Source organism: Xiphophorus maculatus, chromosome 10, assembly GCF_002775205.1.
Source record: "Xiphophorus maculatus strain JP 163 A chromosome 10, X_maculatus-5.0-male, whole genome shotgun sequence".
NCBI lineage: Eukaryota > Metazoa > Chordata > Actinopteri > Cyprinodontiformes > Poeciliidae > Xiphophorus > Xiphophorus maculatus.
In genome coordinates this window covers 19,812,981-19,833,233 of record NC_036452.1, presented here as the reverse complement: position 1 = coordinate 19,833,233, position 20,253 = coordinate 19,812,981, and the positions used below count along the sequence as shown (strand labels likewise).

At 40.3% G+C, this 20,253-nt stretch overlaps 1 protein-coding gene across 7 annotated transcripts in view; it reads left to right on the top strand.

The window, feature by feature from the left end:
* The window catches only part of LOC102231881 (C-Jun-amino-terminal kinase-interacting protein 4-like), a 43,078-nt gene that overhangs the window by 12,095 nt on the left and 10,730 nt on the right, over window positions 1-20,253 (top strand). Inside the window, exons 3-14 of one of the 7 annotated variants that reach the window (XM_023340711.1) lie at window positions 2,185-2,255; window positions 3,551-3,648; window positions 9,205-9,349; window positions 12,714-13,101; window positions 13,776-13,869; window positions 14,422-14,546; window positions 14,998-15,055; window positions 15,921-16,073; window positions 16,153-16,210; window positions 16,286-16,416; window positions 17,648-17,704; window positions 17,803-17,806. In XM_023340711.1, the coding sequence (XP_023196479.1) occupies window positions 2,185-2,255; window positions 3,551-3,648; window positions 9,205-9,349; window positions 12,714-13,101; window positions 13,776-13,869; window positions 14,422-14,546; window positions 14,998-15,055; window positions 15,921-16,073; window positions 16,153-16,210; window positions 16,286-16,416; window positions 17,648-17,704; window positions 17,803-17,806 (1,382 nt within the window). Of the gene's footprint in view, window positions 1-2,184; window positions 2,256-3,550; window positions 3,649-5,426; window positions 6,002-9,204; window positions 9,350-12,713; window positions 13,102-13,775; window positions 13,870-14,421; window positions 14,547-14,997; window positions 15,056-15,920; window positions 16,074-16,152; window positions 16,417-17,647; window positions 17,705-17,802; window positions 17,807-20,253 lie in introns of those variants that run through there. The other 6 variants (XM_023340712.1, XM_023340708.1, XM_023340709.1 and 3 more) reach the window with 6 other exon arrangements.

Here is a 20,253-nt window from a genome sequence, read left to right as displayed (position 1 = left end):
TGTTTTCACCAAAAACACCATGAAAAAAACAAAAACGACCCTCATGATGCATGACCGCACCGCTGACGACGTTTGCTTGACCGCATTTGGCTGGCAGTGTTTTGCTAAAGGGGAAATTTAGCTTCTCATTTCTTCTGATGTGATACTTCCTTTATTTTTCAATAAGATCTATTTAAATATCTAGTTAATGTTTGCATGTTCTGAGCAGATAAATACACCGCTTCTCTACCTAACATGGATTCATTTTGACTACTCTGAGCTGCTCTGTCTGTGTTGCTGAACAGTGTCCAGCCTAAATACAGATTGACGCAAAGCTTGACAAACAGATTAAGTTCAACTGTTTTGCCTCTGATTCATCGCCTGACACTTACTTGTTTACCTCAGGATACTCCTTGAAAAGGCTTGAACCACTGCTTCCACAGTCTGCTGTCTTCTTTAACACCGACTATTAATCATTCAGCTGGAGATGTTGAGTCTTTGCTTTAATCATGGAAAAATACCAGGGTTGAAAGGGATGGAGGGTTTTTGTCAGCATATGACTGACTAAACTGTGAACTATTGCTAAAAGTCTTAATTTGAGGTGCAAAAGGAAGTAGTTGGTGAGTTTTTGCTTGTATATTGACAGAGTTGACCAAGTGGTAGAAATGTTGCTTGTCGTTTTCAACTCCACTACTCTGAAATTGTTTGTTGGACAGCTTTATGGGGTACTAGGTGCTAAAAAAATGAATAAATCTGTTTTCAATGAGTCTGTCAGTCAGTCTTTTCTAGTTCAAAATCTAAAATATTTTGACTAATCAAATCTGAACTGGATAATTCTGGAAAAAAACAAGGAGAGGACTAGCAGTTGGCAAACAGCCGATGGAACCGCGCATCAGCTGAGTTCATTATGCGAGCTACTTGTCAGTGCAGCGCTGGTAAAAATGCTATTTAAGAGTTAATGGAGAAACGTTGTTGTGATGACGTTCTGAAGGCGGAGCGTCGGAAAGAGCAGAAGCTTCTTAAAGTGACAGAGGCCCAATTTCAAGGCGTCAAATTTCTTTCAAGTCATTTTTTTGGTATGCAGCCTTTCTATAACAACTGAAGGCAACTTTTGATTGTGCTATAAAATTGAACTATGTGTCTCGAAAATATATAATAGTGCCCCTGGTGGAACATTTTAACTTAATCAAAAAAAACAAAGGGTGTTTTTTTTTTGTTTGTTGCTTTTTCCCCCAAACAAAAATCAGCTAAACTAAACGGCACTTTCGAGTTCGCTGTAATGTGTTAGCCGTCTCGCCTGCTTTGCATGTGGGGGCTTTCCTGGGGTCACCTTTTCTTGGTTTTATACACACCTTTATATTTAGGTTCAAAGTTTTTTGTTTTTTTTTTCCTCAAGGCTTCTATTTTCCGCCCACTTCCTCAAAACCACGCAGAATTTCAGTTTCTGTAGCTCCAGCTGATGCTTTCAGAGCCAAACATCGGCTCCGTTCAACCTGAACTCCGCTCTGCTCAAGACGCTGCGAATTAGCCATAACGCAGTAAAACTGCATCTGAATAATACTAACTGTTCCCCTTAAAATAAGCAAGATCACCAGAGGACTCTGTAAGCTTTCCACTGGCTAGAAGTAAGTCAGTTTTCTAACATCTGTTTTTGATCTATTTCTACTATCCCTGAGGTTTTTACTTATTTTTTGTTGTTGTACATTGTGAATTTTTCTTTTTATAATAAAAAAAAAATCAAAAATACTTTTGAGAGTTATTTTGGAATTTTAAGATAAAAATCGAATTAAAATAGAAAATGTGACACCGGTGTCCTCAGTTGAAGGGTTTTCACAAGAAAATTAAGAAGCTGAAGAGTCTATGATACAAACTCGGATGTAAAATGTAAATGCAATTAAATCTGAGTCTTGTGAAGGATGATGAAAGGACATAATTTATGTTAACTCTTACTCCATTCAGAAAAGATGCTGCTCATGTTCTCATAATAAAGTTCAAGGACGTTTGTGGTCCGTTGTTGCCCTCTGCTGGAAACGCGTTGCTATTACAGCGAATCACACAATTGTCGCACTGAATCCTGCATGTAAAACCTACGGGCCTCACTGAGAACAAATGATAAAAAATATTTATTTTTCATATCAACAGTCAATCTGGCTTATAATTACTATAATCACTATTTTACTTTTCTTTTTTTTCTTGTTCTCTTAGTAAGCAGATTTGAAGAGAGAGAAGCAGAACTGAAGAGGGAGTACAATGCTCTTCATCAAAGACACACTGAGGTAAGCTAGCGTGGAAAAATGGTCAACTTTTGTTTTTAAGAAATTTGTACATTTTGCCAACATTTTTCTTTTGACTTAAAGTAATAACGATTTAAATTGACAGAGCCCGAGTCCTGACTAATCTAATAATCAAGATTTGATCGACAGTGCAATTTTAATACTGCCAAGGGTACAATGGAGTGATCTAGATCAAGGAAACGGAAAACTGTGCCGACTCGTCACCCCCAAACCACTACTCCTGCTCTTGTTTGAGTAAACGTTTTGTTGTAGTTACATTTGATGATGTACTCGTCCTTAAAATGGCTGTTGCACACTTCTGTTTCTACTTTAATAGATTTTAAACATTGTACTTTTCAAAAAGCTTTCTCAAAGTTTCGTTAGCTTGCACCCTTTGGCGGACGACACACTGTGGTAGTAGAGCATTTCCAGATCCAGACTACCAAAATCCAAACTTTAAATAATCATATAGCCTTCTTCTTTAAAATTTTATTTATTGAATTTGTTGGCTCAGACTTTGTCTCCTCACTCACCGTAGCTCTAGGTACTAAAAACCCATCCATGTTGTCTCTGGCTTAGTTGATATTGATATCTGGTTGATATTGTCTGCAGTTACTTTTTCTGTTGTTTTTGTTTCCTCTCATGTTGCACCCTCCCTGTGGAACTCTGGCGCCCCCTGTGGGGTAAAAACCCTGGTCTAAATCAAAGCTTATTGAAGTCCTTCTGTGTCTGTTACGCACAACTTAGTTTTGACTCCCTGGCATAAAATCCTCGTTAAGGTACATTGTCTAATCAAGGAGAATGAACACTTTTGAAAAGTAATCCTTCTAGGTTCAAAATGATATTCTCGGTATAGAAGTAAAACATATTTCAATCGTAATGAAGTCGTTGTCTGAGACGTGTTGCAGAGATGGTGGAGAAGGTGAGGATGAAATAAACACGAAGGGTCTGAACAGGACTGATGGTGCTGCTGAGCCTTTGATCGCTCCGGCAGTTCTCCATTATTTATAACCAGCAGGCGTCCGAGTCTCCACAGCTCTCAGGTTTCAGCTGCCGGCTGCCGCCGATCTGAATAATGTTCCAAAAAGATAAAAGCTGTCACCTGCACACTTCTAGCACACATGCCTCATTTATTATTCGCTTCCTTATTTTTTTTTGCCAAAGCTGTGCCTGAACGATTTAACGTTTCATGTGGCAGGAGATCGTTTGCTGACGCATTCCTATTCTTATATTTTTTGAAGACACTCTGTTTCTGCCAGATTGTCTTAACGTGGCTAACTCTCGTTTGCTTTTTGTAGATGATCCACAGCTACATGGAGCACCTGGAGCGAGCGAAACACCAGCACCCGACCACACCAGCAGAGCCGTCAGATACAGGATCGTCAGCTAAGAGACGGTTAGACCGAAGCACGCCGTTTTTCCTACTAATACTGTTAATTAACTTTCTTTTTACATGAACTTAACTCGTCTGTTGACTCTTTAAAAGAAACACGTGGATGGATTGTGGTTGCAATCAAGATACATAAGGTTCTTCTAGTTCCATAGAAACACCTCGGTAAGACTTTATTTGAAGGGGTGTGCATAAGACTGACATGAAACTGACATAAACGTGACATAAGACGTGTCATGAACATGAAGGAGTCTTCATGAATGATTAGGACTGTGGTCATAAAGTGACTTTTGGTAAATAATGACACTTTTAATGCAAGTAAGCATTACAAGTTGCATTAAAAGTGTCCACTTAGCATTATTTAGTAAATAATTACATTTTTAAAATTGACTTTACTTTGAATCTCACTGAATGCAGTTGGAGTACTGACTGTAACGATTATTTTTGTGTGGGTCTGTGTGTTTCAGATTGAATAAAACTATCTTTACCTCTATCGACATCTATATTTTTCCTCTACCTTCATAGAATAAAAGAACAATGTTTGATTTACTCAAAAATATACCTGTAAAGAGTAAAATCGGAGAAACTGATCATTTCAAATGGTCTTTTGATTTTTTTTAAATTTTATTTCCAGAGCTGCATATGTATTTCTATCCACCCGAGGCTCTAGATTTGTTAATTCACCAATATGACGTGAACGGCCTGCTGTGCAGTTTAACAAGCCATGTCCACGTCAGACTGTTGTTTGTTAGAAGGAAAACCTGAAGTCATTTCACGTACTGCGATCTCAAGGACGCCGGGTAAATCTGCACAGCAGTGTGGTTGTTGGGCTAAATATTTTCTATAGTAATGAATCAAACGGTCAAAGGCTGAATTAGGGGTGGGTGATATTAACTTAGAATTGTATCTTGATATTTTGTGGTATTAGTTTGAAAATGATAAAATACTGTATGTTATAGATGAGAAAGTATTTATTGCTTCTTTTTTTAGGTAACATTCATTGCTCCACACACACTACTGAAAAACATTCCCCTTCGAAATGGCTTCTTCGTAAATCTGACTTACTTCATCTGCACGCAGTAGCTGCGTTTTTATTGGATTATTTTTTTTAATTTACTAATATTTATTGACACTCTTGTGGAACAAAATGTGGAGAAGATAATACAAAATTAAAATTTCAATAATAATTCAGATTTGCTTTTATTTAGACATTATTTTACCAAGAAGTCCCTTGAGATTAATTTTTTTGTTTTTGAAAGAGACCTGCCCAGGCGGCTCACTAGTGTTCAGTATAGAAAGCAGTAATTAAAAGGCACAGACGATTTTAAAAATAACATTTAAGTACACACAAATTCTAAACTACCAAAAATAGAAGTTAAGACTTCATAAAATAAAGTGAAAATTAATTATTTAACATCATTAATTAAAATTTATTGATACAATAAGTCAAAATTGTTGCAAAAAAGTTTTCACCATACGTCTGTATCCACGATTTCTTCTTCAAAACTCAATTATTTCCTGAGCATTTAGTTGCAATGTAGCGTGCAGTTTTTGTTGATGCTAAAAACGTAAAAGCTTGAAAGTAGTTCCCTTTAAAACAGCCTCACACAGACACAAACTTTCCCCTTCCGGCTCCCTGGTCTGAAGCCAATCGGCTGCAGGCAGAGCAGAGACATATGGAACAAGCTGCCTCAGCAACCTACAACCAGAGGGAGCGATGGAGAGAGAGAGAGACCCAGAGGGAGGGGTGCTGGGTGCCATGACGGTGAGGAGGGGGGGGAGCACGTCAGAGCGTTCTAAACCGCACCGCAGCAGCCGCGTTGCATCTCGGCACATGATAGGAAGAGTGAAGCAGGGAACTAGCTGCCAGAAGAGTAAAGTGGAGGAAAGCCGCTGCTGGTACCAGCTGTGCCTGGCTCTCTGCGGATGATTCGCTGCTGCTGCTGCTGCTCCAGTCCATCAGGAATCCTGCTGACACATTGTTGATCTGCTCCAACTCTGACTGCCTCGCCTTTGAGCTGCTGCATCCAAAGCTGTGGATTGACTCCCAGCCAGAGGGGGGAGGATGCGCCGTCTCTTGGAGCTGCTGCAGACGTAGCTCCACCGGGAAACGTCAGAGCGCTTCAGGGACCCCTCGCCACCTTGCTTTCCAACCGTCCCCTCCCACCTTTGGGTCCTGGGTGGGGGCCATGAGCCCCGGGTGTATGCTGCTGTTTGTTTTCGGCTTTGTCGGAGGAGCGGTGGTCATCAACTCCGCTGTACTGGTCTCTTTGTCGGTCCTGCTGCTGGTTCACTACTCGGCCTCTACCGGAGGCTTACCTGCCCTGCCTTGGTCGCCCTTCCTACCCAGACCAAGCAGGTACAACCTCTGCAACTCATCGTGTGAAAGTGGCGTGCTGTTGTTTATGTTCCTCACTCTCCTGGTAGTCACAGTGACGTGGTAGCCATGCAGTCGCTTCATTCCAGCCATGTGGGTGAGGTACCAGCAGACGGTGTAGTGAAAGTAGGTCAAGAGAGACGGGGTACCAATTTCACTAGTTATTTCTCAATATCAAAGAGATCTTTTACTAAACATCTCTTTGAGGTAAAATGTGCCCCAGTGATGAGTTCAAAAGGCAGCGGCAGTGTTTGTCACCGTCATTGGCTCTGGTGTGAACTGTTTGAAGTCAACATGGCAGTGTGTTCATTGTTTCAGGCTCCTGCTTGTCATCACTGCTTCCCTGGTGGTGTGTTCCCCATGGAAGCCTTTGCTCTACCCACTGTGTGTGTAGAGTTTCCCTCCCTCTATAAACTGGAAAGCCTCGTAAACGTTTTCAGATTTCTTGAACGTTTTCATCGTAGTATCACAAACTTGAATGCCTTGAGATATATTTGTACCGGGTGTGGCGTGCGTAGAGTGACCTGATCCTCTTGGAAGGAAATTGGGATCAGTAGGATCTAAAATCAGAGATATTCACCATGTTGGATTGTCTTGGTTCGATATTGCAGTGTTAGATGTTGTTTTTCTGAGGACAACAACGCAGCCTGTTGATTTGTTTAGAAAACGAGGTGACAGAAACATGGAGGGTGAATTTAAAATACAGAAACCTGTCACTGAAAGTCCAGTGGACGTTGTAGACGTTTTTGTATTGTTTTTCTCTGTCCACAAACTCTCACTATTGCTTCTTCCCAGTCGGCCATATTTGTTGACTCTGAACTCGCATTTGGTCTTGGTCTAGAGAGGTTTAGCGGGATTTCCCAGCTGACATCTGAATGTTGGTGAGTGAAGTCAGTTTGTGTGTGGCGTGTTGCTCGACACCATGCGCTGTACGACCAAACCTTGTATACCTAAGATTTTGATCGTCAAGTGAGTGGTCGCTCAGGTTCTTAAAATTGGACGATATTTTTAAAATCCTGCCATGTGAACCAGACATTACCGCTTTTCTCCCAGTAGTTCGTTGTTCTCGGCTTCCATCGTCTTCCCATCAGCCTCTCTGTCCCAGCTGCGTAAAAGCATCGTGATACTGCCAACTTTTGCCATTGACATGGTATGTGCTATAATCATTTTCAAGCACATACAGTTTTATATGCATGAGTTCAGTTTTGCTTTTCCAGAATTAGTTCTCCCACTTGTTTCTTGTCCTTCCTTGACGACTTGTGTCAAAACTACCAATGAATCTTTTTATGGCAGCGTCTCACCACTCTATTGTTACGGCCAGATGTTTTCACTACAGATTCACCTGTTGGTCCTCCAGAGTTACAGCGGGCCTTTTGACTGCTTCCCTCATTAAAGGGCTCTAAAGGTCCAGGACGGTTTGCCAATGTCGGCTGTCATTGTTGCAGTTTGGTGACAAAAACCACGTAATTTTGTTCTCGGCCTCATGTTGTTCATTGCTTTTTTGTCTCAACCCCCTTTGTGAACTTTTCACCCGACCTATAGCCAAACTATTTTATGATTGCTCAGAATTGTGTCCTTTTCCTTCCACTTCAAAGTTAGGAGGCACTATGCTTGTAGAGCTTGATATGATTTAGTTTCAGAGATTAGAGTTGTCAGATTAGCATCTCCCAAATGTAAACTGCTTTTCTATGATCTTCATGGCTGTGATTCCCAGCGTTATTTTTCTTCCCACCATTATCAGCCTCAAGGGAAGCATTACTGCACCACAGGAGTTTTTTATTTCATTAATTATATTATGCAGCTTCGATTCCACAATACTGAGAAGACAGGCACTCTCTAATGCGCGTTTAATTTAGCAGATTAAGTGAGCCATTATGAGAGTGACCTGAGGCTTTGTTGATTACTAGAGCTCCGTTTTTTAGCTGCTGTCACCTTTTCTGCAGCATCAGCGCAAAAGCATGTCCTGTTCACCATCCTCTGCTCTCACTGCTCGCCATAAATTAGATGTTCTCGCAACCGCAGTGAGCGGTCCCGTTCAATTTTACTCGTTTGGCACACTTCTTAATCTGTCAGACTTTACAAAGTCGCAAAGTTGACAACATTGGGCTGGCTGCTGTTCACCACGCACATGCAGACGAGTCTGTCGGTCAATCCTCTTTCATGGCGGAGCAAAAGGAATAGAACTGAGATCATTTTAGTTATTGGTTAACTACAGATGAATCGATTATTCTGACGATTAATCGGCTAAAATTTGGCAGATTTTTACAGATATTTCATTTGTCTTTTTTATACAATATTAGAAACACATTAAAAGAGGCAAATGAGTAATTCAATTCATTTTTAGGCAAAAAATTAAAAGTTGCTTAAGCTGCCATAATGGAGCTTTCCTTTAGTAAATGCTTAATCAGTTGCAGCAAAGGATCCATCTGCAACTACAAACCTGCTTTTAATGTTAACATGTGACAAGTTCAGCCATTTCTGTTTGACTCAACATTAATACAATGTAGGGCTAATCTGTTGATTGATTTTAGGATGAACTAATTCATAATTAGATAGCAAAAGGAGATTTAATAGGAGATTTTCTTTGCAGAATATAAGAGTTTTGAGTGGAACATATTTACAGACATTTTTTAAAATTTTTATCTTAAATTCAAAATGAATATATTTTCGGTACGAAATTCAACAACCTCAGCTTAATTACAGCTCTGGGGTGTGGTGTTCTTTCAACAAATGGCCTTTTTTTAATATAAATCAAGTTAGCAATTAATTGATGACTAAATTAGTTGACGATTACTTCAATAATCGATTGATCACGAATAATCCAATTAATCGTTTAACCCCTAAAAAGGAGACGGTTGTGGTTTTTCAGATCTTTTGTGGAGCCAGATAAGATCGGTGGGTAAAGATCGGTTTTTCTTGTAGCTATCGCCCGATGTCCCAAACTTAAGGAAATCTGGACTGATTTAACAGTGCACTCCTAATTATTGGTTGGGTTGGAGAGACACAGAGATAAATATGAAAGGTCTGTGTGATGGATCAGATTATACTTTATCCAGTTTTCTGTGGGTTGGTGAAACTTTTAGACTTTGTTGTTTTTCTTCTAGCCAGAGCGACGGATCTTGATCACTGGAAGTCACTGAGTGTAACGTGTTGAGCTCCAACCGACCGTTTCCCTTTGTCTGTAGGAAAGAGCGCCCCATCTCCATGGTTTTCCAACTTCCCGGGCCCGATGGCATGACCTCTGAATTCCAGCGGGACCCTGTCGATACCCCGTCTGAACCATGGAGATTCAACAACCTCAGCCAGCCGCAGTCCAACACCAGCATCAAGGTACCGCCCACAATTAAACTCCTGATTAAAATCACAAACTTCTCCCCCGTTTCAGTCAGGTGTACACCGCGAGCTTCCCATGAACCCAAAGCGGTGACATCACCCCCAGGTTTGCCGAAAAGGCTGCAGGAACCAAATGGAAACATCCTCTGCCAGTAAACTCTGAAGGACTACATTTCTATTCAGAAAGAATGGATTGTTCAGTGTGTCCTGAATTTTTAGCAGCTTGTGTGTTTGTGTGTGACGGGGATGGCTTGGCGCCCAGGAAGAAGGGAAGTGGTACCATTCTGGGGCCTGCCTTAGCCCTCCTGGGAGGGTGGAGGAGACACAGTCTCTTTCACATCGTTGCCGTTGAGGATCATACTTTCAGCAAGGCTCTGTCATGAATATTAATGGGCCTTATAGGGCTCCGTTTGTGTTTTACACTAACTCTGGTTCAGTGAACGTGATTGGAATTGGTAGAGTGGGATGGCTCTTAGTAACCTCTAAACTTTCCTCGTTCTTCAGCCTTTAAAATGTTTTCGTTTTGACAAGTTTTAGACTCCTTAGGGCCTTTTTATCCATTTTTAAAGATTGGACCCCTTTTCCCTCACCATGTTTGGTGTGATATAAAAGACGTACAACATGAAGATATTTGAAATAGCTGCTGAAGACTTAAGTATAGCAGGCTTTTAATTAGACAGGTGCTTTCTATTTGTTGATGTCGATGTGTTTGTGGGCCTGTTATTATTATTCCTTGTTGTAAAGCACTTTCTAATTCAATTATTTGTGAAAAGTGCTGTATAAATACATTTTAGTTACTTTTTTTGTAATGAGAGTAACACAAAGTAGAGCTAAACTGTGAAGATGACGGAAAATAATCCGCAGTAAGGGTGCTGAGCATTTGTAGTCAGCCCTTTTACTATTGTACATCTATGTAAAACCTAATGTCTGTGTAATTTAAGAGTGGTTTGTGGTTTGTTAGAGTGAGTTAGTGAACAAACTGACCAAGGAAGAAGTTCTCTGGTCACAACAGGGAACGTTTTGGCCTCCATCGCCCAAAGTTAAACATGGTGACGGCAGCATCATGCAGTAAGGAAGCTCATCAAACTTGAATGGCAAGATGAATGCAGTAAAACACAGCGATATTCTCTACAGAGAAAAACTGCTTTGATTTGATTGATTAAAATAATCATTAAGCACAGTTTTGTTCTCTTGAAAGTTTGGGTCTTCAGTTTTGCACATGGGCTTTAAGGAATGACAAAAAAAATTTTCAGCAAAAAAGCAGGTATTTTTTCTGTTCTCTTTAGTTTTAAGACTTTGAGTGGCTTCTTACAATTTTTTTGTGCCACTTGTCCACAAAGTAATGGTGTTTGATTTAACATGTTTACTCCGTCATGTGTCCTTAACTCACAAGTAATTCTGGATGGGTGCACTTTTCACATCTTTAAAATGTAGCTACTATGCTGCGAGCAGCACCCGCCACACACAAACAGCTACTTCTTTTAGCTCTTTGTATTTTTAGTCTTGTCTTACTATTAACCTACTCACAATCAAGACCGTTTTAAAGGATTATATGAAGGTTTGAAGTGGAGCAAATTGAAATTAGGAATTTCCTGGACTTTTCTATTCTTCTGCGTATTTTGTTGGATGTTTTGGGTAGAGCCACTTTAGTCAGAGGGCCACTTCACCCTAATTGGCCACTCGGTGCTGCCACAGCAACAACATGGCAACACCAGCATGTAATGTTCAAGGTCTTTCACCTTACAGAGAGAGTGTGGGAAGAGTAAAAAGAAAAAAATGTCGTCTAGTATTGACCTGTTCGGTGTGTGAGAAGTCTTTAAATAGTGTCTGCTTGTATTGCAACATCTGTTGTTTTCAAGGTGACCGGGATCCGAACAGATCCTTAGTTATTGTCCTGATTGATTATTTTCTGTGTGCTCTGAGCTATTTATGGGAGAGGCGCAGAGGATCAACAGGAAGAGAACAATGCAGGGTTAGAGTATCAGGATGGCACAGAGTTAAAATGGTTCAGCTTTTATTTACACACTGAGCCCTCACCAAGTAGGTCACACACTGAGGAAGAGGAACGGTATTACAGTCTCATAGTTAAAAAAAGAAATGGTAGCATAAGTGTCAGCTTAGTAACTTGGCCACTTAAAATTTGAATCTTTTAGAAAATAAATAACATTTGTCAGTAAGCTGCTGTGGAACTTGATCTGTAAGAAATGTTTTTACATCTTTTTAGTTAATCGTCTTTACTTTTACATTGTTATAGTTCTTCTTAACTCTCGTAACAGGTCAATTACCCATAAAGCTACTTTTTTCCCTCCCCACCCTGGTAATCTGTACAGTAACCGATTATAATCTTCCTCAGTATGAAGAGATTTTTTCCCAAGTCAGAGATGTTGGAGGAATATCACCAGAGAATTTCTCCAGCCAGGTAGACTTTCACGGAGAGATCTGAGTGATGGCATCCATAAGACTAACCATTTTCTTGGCTGTATTTTCTGTGGTAGCGATGCAGGATTTGTTGTGTAAATATAAATAGTGACGCTAACACTTCAGAACAGTTAGAAGTGCATGATGTCCGCCGGCTGCATTTGGATTTTCAGCTAAAAATTGTGGAATAATATACTAAATAAAAAAGAAAACTTAAATGTCAAACATTTGATATGTCAAACTTAAATAGAAAGTATCTGCATGAAGATTGGTATTAGCAATACAGGTCCTTTATTTACTTTGTATCAGATCAATATTGCACAACTCTACTTTTTTTTTTTTTTTACATTAAGTTTCTGTTTTAGCTCCATTTTTGTCCACTTATTTGTCTCTTTCTGCTTCCTTTTATATTTAAACAATCCTTAAACCCAATAGAGTCAATTGTTAAGATATAAAGAGAACCTGGATGTACCTTTAACACCATCTTTCTGTACAGTTGGTAGTGGTTGCGTCAGTAGCTTTGGTTTAATTCTGTGGATTGTAAGCTCTGTCGCATCTGTTTTGAGCCCAGATGTAGGGGAAACGGCTACCATTGTGCTCGTTTTCCAGGTATGATGTTGCACGTTGTGTAATTTACTTGCCTAAAGTTTTCAAGTCTGGTGGTACGTGCAAAGTCCAATCACATCAGCAACATTTCTGAAAAGCTCTAATTGTTGCTCTGGATGAAAATAATTGTTTGGTTTTGCCTTTTCTTTAAATTAGCTCCGGTTCACCAGACTTGACAACGTTTGCTGCTTTCAGAGTGTGGTTTTGTGGACGTTAGTTTATTTGGTCACAACTGCTCATTTGGGTCTAATTTGTCCTTCACGTACCATTCTTTCATAGCTATAAATGTAGAAAATTCCTTCTGTCTCTCATCTGCGTTCCTTTCCCTCCCTGTCAGGACGAGTTGGCCAATGCAAACCGTGGAAACTCCAAGCCCAGCACAGCAGCCAACCAGGGAAACGCCTCTAAGCCTTTAGCTGCAGCGTCCTTAAACAATGGATCGTCCAAAGCAAACACTCCAGCGTCGTCTCAGGGCGGTTCTGTCACTCCGCTGTCTCCTCATGAAGTGGCCAATGGTGAACTCGCGCTCACCTCTTCTTCACCACTTTCTACGGCTGCTTCTGATGTCACCATGGAGTCCGTGGAGCAGGAAACTTCAGGAGGACTCGACAGGAAAAGCGGAAAATCCCAAAACGGAGAGAACAAGGAAACGTCGAGGGAAGAACAGAAGGGCTGGCGCGGAGACGACGTCCAGAAGTCTGCCTCTGCGCCCGTCACAAGTGAAGGTGACCGTCGCAGTTTCTGCCACATCTACACCGTGCCATGAGGAAGTCTTTTAGTTTAATTCACATTATAACCATGACCAATTAAATTTGGGTCCATATTTTGACTTGACCATGGATCACATGAGAATACTTTGATGAAACCCTTCCATAGTGCTTCTGACTGTGTGTTTATGGTTGCTGTCCTGCCTGAAAGGTGAACCTCCACTCCACTCTGATGTCTTTTCTAACCTTTCACATTTGTTTTTCAATAATTAGTGTCCACACCATTCTCCCTGACCTTTCTGAGCTTTGCCAAGAAGATGCATGTCAGTTATGAAGTAAAAATCCAGGAAAGTGGTCAAATATATTATTTTAAAGCAGAATTTTAATGCATGAAGCTAAGCCGGCCGTAAACGTATCCACAGCTTCATCCCTGATCTGCTTGCTGTGCTCCTTCATAGTCATTAAGATTCAGTTTATTCACAGATTAAATTACAGAGAGGTGGACTGAAAACTCTACCCATGGGGCCAAGAAATGGTCGTGATGTGAAAAAAAAAAAAAATCAATGTTTTACTTTCATTTGAGCAGAACGTCTTGGTTTCTCTCTGTGTTTGTAACATTGACACAAACTAATTAAATAACATGGTCAGTCTCCTGAAAGCTACAGCTGAACTCTGTTTTTTTTTTCCCCCAGATGGAGACGAGAGCCCAGAGAAGTCTGAGGTACAGGCTATCATAGAGTCCACTCCTGAGCTGGACATGGACTTTGACGGCTGCCAAGGGACAAGGTACATACTTAGAATTACTGCTACATTATTCCTTAGTGCTGCAGTATGTAGCTTTTATAAAAGATATGTTATATTTGTCAAAACTGTCACTACGTCATGTACATGAGGATGATCGACAGCGCTAAGACCCTCCCCCTCTCTCTGATTGGTTGTTTCTGACCGGGAGCTGTGGGTTTCTTCAGATGGTAATAGTAGCACTGGGAGGAGCTCAATTATTTATCCACAGATTATCTGTCATACTATATTATCACAACATAGTGACAGTTTGAACAAATGTGTAAATAAACTATTTTGTAAAAGTTACATACCGCAGCTTTAATGACTAATTTATACAATCAGTAAGTTGACCGGTAAGCAGTGAGAGTATAGTGAAGAATAAAACTGAAGCTAGTAAAAATACACTAAGAAAGCTCAGATGAAAACAAATACTGCAATGATGGAAATGGATGATAAGTATTGGACACAACTGTGTCTTCCTCCAGTCTGTTCAGATTTTAGTACCACCGAGTTATGAATTATGCTTCATATATCTGCATTGTGATTTTTGTCCAGCACACCGACCAAAGGTGGCATCGAGAATCCAGCCTTCGACCGCAACAACGACTCTCTGTTCGACGAGCTGGCGTCTGCAGGAAACGACATGATCGGCGACGTGGACGAGGGAGCCGACCTCCTGGGTAAAACGCCCGGCGCGCTCTTTCTCTCTCTCTCTCTCGCGTTACTTTTCGGCTTTTGCTTTCACAAACACAATTTTTCTCGACTCGACCTCTCTGAATTGTCTTTTGCTTTGGCTTGCGGCGTTAAACGTCCTCACAGACGAGTTCTCTGGTGTGTATCGGAGATTTGCTCCTTGTTGTCTTCACTGGTCGTCTCTCGCTGTTGTAGCTTCTTATATATTTGTGCTGTTTTTATGTCGGAGGTAGTTATATTCTAGAGTAGAAATGTTTAAAAGGGACGTAATTATGAATAAACCTTTCTCATCGTCCTTTTTGTATGTCACGGCCAGTCTGCAACCTTTTAGGTAAGACTGAAAATGCGTAGGTGGGTAGTGTAGGCAGAGACATACACACTGGTTAGCACTGGTAAATGGTAACTTGCTGCCTTATTAACCCAGATGTTCATTTCCAGGTATGGGTCGGGAGGTCGAACATCTAATCCATGAGAACACCCAGCTGCTGGAGACCAAGTTAGTGCTCACTGCTTAAACCACATGTGTCAAACTTGAGGCCCGTGGGCCAAATATGGCCCGCCACAGCTTTTTATGTGGCCCTCTAGATTCTAGCCTAAACACTAAATGTGCTTAAATATTATGCTGTCAATCAGATCAATGCAGTTTTTATCTGTTTACTGCCAAATTACATCAATCAGTCCCTCCAGTTTGAGAACTATCGTGGAAATTTATGCAAAATCAACAAATCTCTGCACTTTCTTGTGCTAATACATAATTGGGAGTTTATTGCAGATTTTTCTCAAAAATTGTCAAAAACATTCTTACTTGTGCTAAACAGCTGCCTCAGCCTTAATTGATGTCGGATTATAGACCATGATCTATATAAAAAGTTGCATTTACCGTCGTAAATAAGCGCAGATATTTCCAAATTAATACCACAAACACTTTGATGTTTATTGCAAAAGAATCACAAAAACAATCTCAAAATCCTGGAGGGACTGAAAAGATGTTCAATTACATTATTTAATTTTAAGAATTTATTGGTGTTTTAACGGTTTCAATACATTCTGGTACAACCGGCCCTTTAAGAGCATTCACCACTGACTTAAACGTTTTTGTCATCTTTCTCTCTAGAATGGTAAAAGACAAAATATTAAACGTATAAAACACATTTGTTGAGCTCCACAATCTTCCACTGTTCTGCATGTCAAGCTTTAAATTCATGCTGCAGAGTGACATAACTTATTTACAGGCACGCACTTGAACCCGCAGCGGAAATTCTTGTTGGTGTGTCTGGAATAGAATGCTAAGTCTGAACTTTGAGCGTGACTTTTTTATGAAACGCATCGTGTTGAACGCAGCTTAATGAATGCGTTTCCAGAAACGCTCTGAATGTGGTGAAAAACGACCTCATTGCTCAAGTGGACGACCTGTCCTGTGAGAAGGAGGTTCTGCGAGGCGAGCTGGAGGCCGTCGCACAGGCCAAGACCAAACTGGAGGAGAAAAACAAAGAATTAGAAGAGGAGCTAAGGAAGTATGTTGCTCAGAGGTTTTAAAATGTCCTCGGTTGCCTACTTGGTGCATAATTAACACCGATGGATCCTGCGTTGCAGAGTTAAAGCTGAACTGGATGAGGCCAAACAGAAGGTCAAGACTGAAAACGAGGACGATGTAAGCATCATTGAAATCATGGAACGAGTTGAAACGTGCTCGTGGTTTTGTCTCATGGTTACGTTGTGCCTGCAGAGCGACGTGCCCACAGCCCAGAGGAAACGTTTCACCAGAGTGGAGATGGCCAGAGTCCTGATGGAGAGGAACCAGTATAAAGAGAGGCTGATGGAGCTGCAGGAAGCCGTCAGATGGACAGAGATGATCCGGTAAGATAACGACAATCCCTAAAAACACGTTCATTACATGTGCTAACCATTGAGAACCGTAAACTTCAATGGAGTTTTTTTTTTTGGTACTTTGTGAAGTGGAAAGAAAAAGGTGAATGGCTGCAAAAAAAGGCATTTATGGAATCTGAAAAGTTGGCTGTGCTCATCTGAGTTAACATTTTTGCTACAGTTAAAAACTGCAAGTCTTTTGGGGTAACTCTCCACCAGCTTTGGATTCTGTACAGGGTCTCCTTAAATGAATCTATCTAAAATGAAGGCCTTAAAACAGACGTGCCCAACGTGGATCCTCGAGGGCCGGCATCCTGCATGTCTTAGTTCTCTCCCTGGTTTAACGCACCTGGACCAAATGATGGCTCATTAGAAGGCCTAAGTAGAACACTGACATGCTGAAAAGGTTGTTACTACCACCAGGGAGAGAACTAAAACGTGCAGGATGCCGGCCCTCCCGGACCGACTTTAGGCATCACTGCCTTAAAATGTCTTTATTAAAATAATGTTAGCCTCAGCCCTTCCAGACTGAAAGAAGTGCAGGCGATCCAGCCAAATTTGCAGTACCGTAATTTCGCCACACGTTGCGCTGTCTGAAATATTCCAACGGTTTTTGAAAGGGGGAAACATTGCGCTTTCTAGCCAATATCGGGTTATTATGGTCATCCCTCCCTCCCTGCTGAGCAGGGAGTGAAATTAATCTGAAGGGCACTCCTTTAATAAACGGTTAATTGTGAAAATGACTTGCTAGATATTTAAAGTTCCAGTTATGGATAAATGGGCAAATATATTTACTCACAGGACATTTAGAGAACTGCGTACAATCAAAATAAGCAAAAATATCCAGGTGGAGATTTGAAATTTAGAGTAAAAACATTTAACACAGGTCTTAAATGTTGTTGTGGAAATACTATTTAATCTCGTATTTTTATAGCTTTTTTCCTCATGGGATTTTTCTGTCAGGCTCTGGCTACTAATATAGCCTTGTTAGCTAGCTAGTTAGCCAAAATAAAATAACAATGTAAAATAAAATACACTAAATTTGATGGTTTTAGCATGAGGAAATGTTGAACCGCTGAAACCCTTTTCCAAGGCACTGTGCAGAGAGAAAACGAAGGAGGTTCCCTGTAGTGCAGTAGAGACTTTAAGTAGAAATTCAGGTGCTGTCTTTATAATAGAAACAGCTTCAGACGTTTATTTACTTATTTTCTTTTCCTTTCAGCGCTTCAAAGGAGAATCCCGCTCTTCCAGAGAAGAAGAAATCCAGCCTCTGGCAGTTGTAAGCCTCTCTTTTTATTCACCTGAAACGTTGCCTACTATGTGATCCGTATGTCATTTTGACCCTTCTTTTGCATTTTCTCTGGGTGTTTCCTCCAGGATGTAGGTAAATCTCTGGTGGCTTGTGATATTCACGTTCTAATAACAAACTCTTAACAGAGGAGAGCAAACCAGGAAGTGTTGTGCTCGATGCCAACCCTCAGATTTTTGGCAATGCTCTCCTTTGCTAAGTTTTCTAAGGAAACAGTTTGGTTTGGTTTGATGATGGACGCTTTTTTGGGGCAACATCTGACAAATGTACCGTCTCCACCCTGTTCCTGTGTGTCCCTTTATATTCTGCCTGATGTTGTGATGTCTCTGTGCAGGAGGTGTGTTGGGACGAGGGTTGTTCAAATTTAGTGGGAATATAGTAGCAATTTGTTCACAGGCGTAGACTTGACAGTTCTTTTTGTGTTTCTTGCTGCAAAAAGCTTGGCGGTAAACCAGGTTTAGCTCATAGAAAATGCTGAATGCTTGACATATTCGGTGTAGAGCCAATGGGAGCTGAGCAGAGATGCACCGATCAGAATTTGGTCCAAATTCACTGAAAATCAGTACGATTTATTCCAGGAATCCAACTAACTTAGGTACTGAGTATTTTGATGATTAATAGAATAAAAAAATTGGCTGATTGATTGATTGATTAAAACAAATTGGCACATTCTGCAGATTTTTATTCAAGCCCTTTTGATTCAATGTTAGAAATATACTAAAAGATGCAATTAAAAATAGTTCAGTTCCTTTTTAAAATAAGAAAATTTACATTTTATTACATAAAATGCATTAATAGCATTTCTTTAGTTGTCGCTTGTATTAAAGGATGCATCTCCATTGGTTAGCACATGTTTATAGACAGGTTGTTTTTTTTTTTAAATCTTGAATCAAATTTAAATATATTTTTGTACAATTTTGACTTAATTGCAGCTCTTAATGTCTTGTTCTCTCAGCAAATGGCTTTCTTTGAGTCTGCATACTCCAGTTAACGATTAGTTGTTCACTAAATTATTTGAGGATTATTTCAGTAATTGATTCGTAACGATGAATCACAATTGAATGGTGATTTCATTATTTTAAAACAAATACGAATTTTAAACTAGATTACCATCTTTTACTGATTAGGAAAATTAGGATAATTAAAGTGGCAGTTTCTGTGTGCGTTCTCTAGAGCGGGGGTGTGAAGCTCATTTTCAATCAGGCCAGATCAGAATCATGAATGTTCCTCAAAGGACCGGTTGTGGCAGAATGTATCGATAAAACGACCCGTTAACAAACTTAAAAATTTCTCTTTATTCAGTTAGTACTTCTTAAAATGTAACAACTTTGAACATATTTTCACAGTGACGTAATTTGCTCCTTTACAAATGAAAACTAATTTGATTTCACTGATGAGATAAAAATGTAACTTTTTCTCTCATAAAGTTTAATCCATGTGGTCCTCTGTTGTAGAGGGCCACAGAGATAATTATGGTGGGCTGGATTTGGCCCGCGGGCCTTGAGTTTGACACCTGTGGTCTAGAGAATCCAGTATGTGACAGATGGTGATTTGAAATCTCAAAAAGGATGGAACCCAACAAATTGGCTGCACTCTGCTCATTCTTCCTGTTATCTGCTAAAGCTTTGCTCTCTCTCGCCTTCTCGCAGCCTGAATTACCCGCAGACATGTTTTGTCGTGCTGTGGGAAATAGGTTCTTAATTCTTTTTCTAAATTCATTTAAAGTTAAAGGTAATTTTATTTATATAGCACATTTTCAGCAACAAGGCGATACAAAGTGCTTTACAGGAATCAAAAGGAAATACAAACAAAATAACAAACCAAAAGAAAGAGCAAAAGAAGAAAAGGCTAATAATGTTGATCCAAAGTAAATAAACTATATACTCCTATTCAGGGTTGGTAGATAAGTATAAGTAAGTATCCTCTGGTCTAATTCCTTTTCTGGATTGGGAGAGTAGGGGTCTAAAAAGTATTGCCAAGGTAGTTTTTTCTGGGTTCTAAGTTTGTTCGAATCCCTGTTCTGGGTTGCTAAATAAGTGTAAGTAATCTCTGGAACCAACCTAAAGATACCTCATGTGGTTAACTTAGTCCTCTTCCTGTAGTAACGCCATCCACACCGAAGAGTGTTGTGCTTAGTACGGTGCTGATCAGATTTTTGAGTTTCCAACCTGCTCGTGTCAGATTGAGCCGATTTCTGGGTGCATCTCTAAAACGGGGGTGTTTTCTGGACAGACGTGTTCTGCTGTGTCGTTTACTAACTTCCTAGTGTTTGCTCTTTAACAACCCGCAATCCCTGCACTCTAGCTCTCTGGAAGGACGGGCGTCTCTACCTGCAAGAGAGATTTATAAAGTGAGGAGACATTTAGGCTGTGTTTTTAAAATTTTTTGCCTGGATGAAAGCTAGCATGGTGCACCGGCATGGAGAAGGACTTCTGTTTTCCCCCTTACGTGTTAAACCCCCTCTTACTGCTGGAGCTACTGCTTGTGTCCACCCTGCTATACGTTTGTCTCTGTGTGCT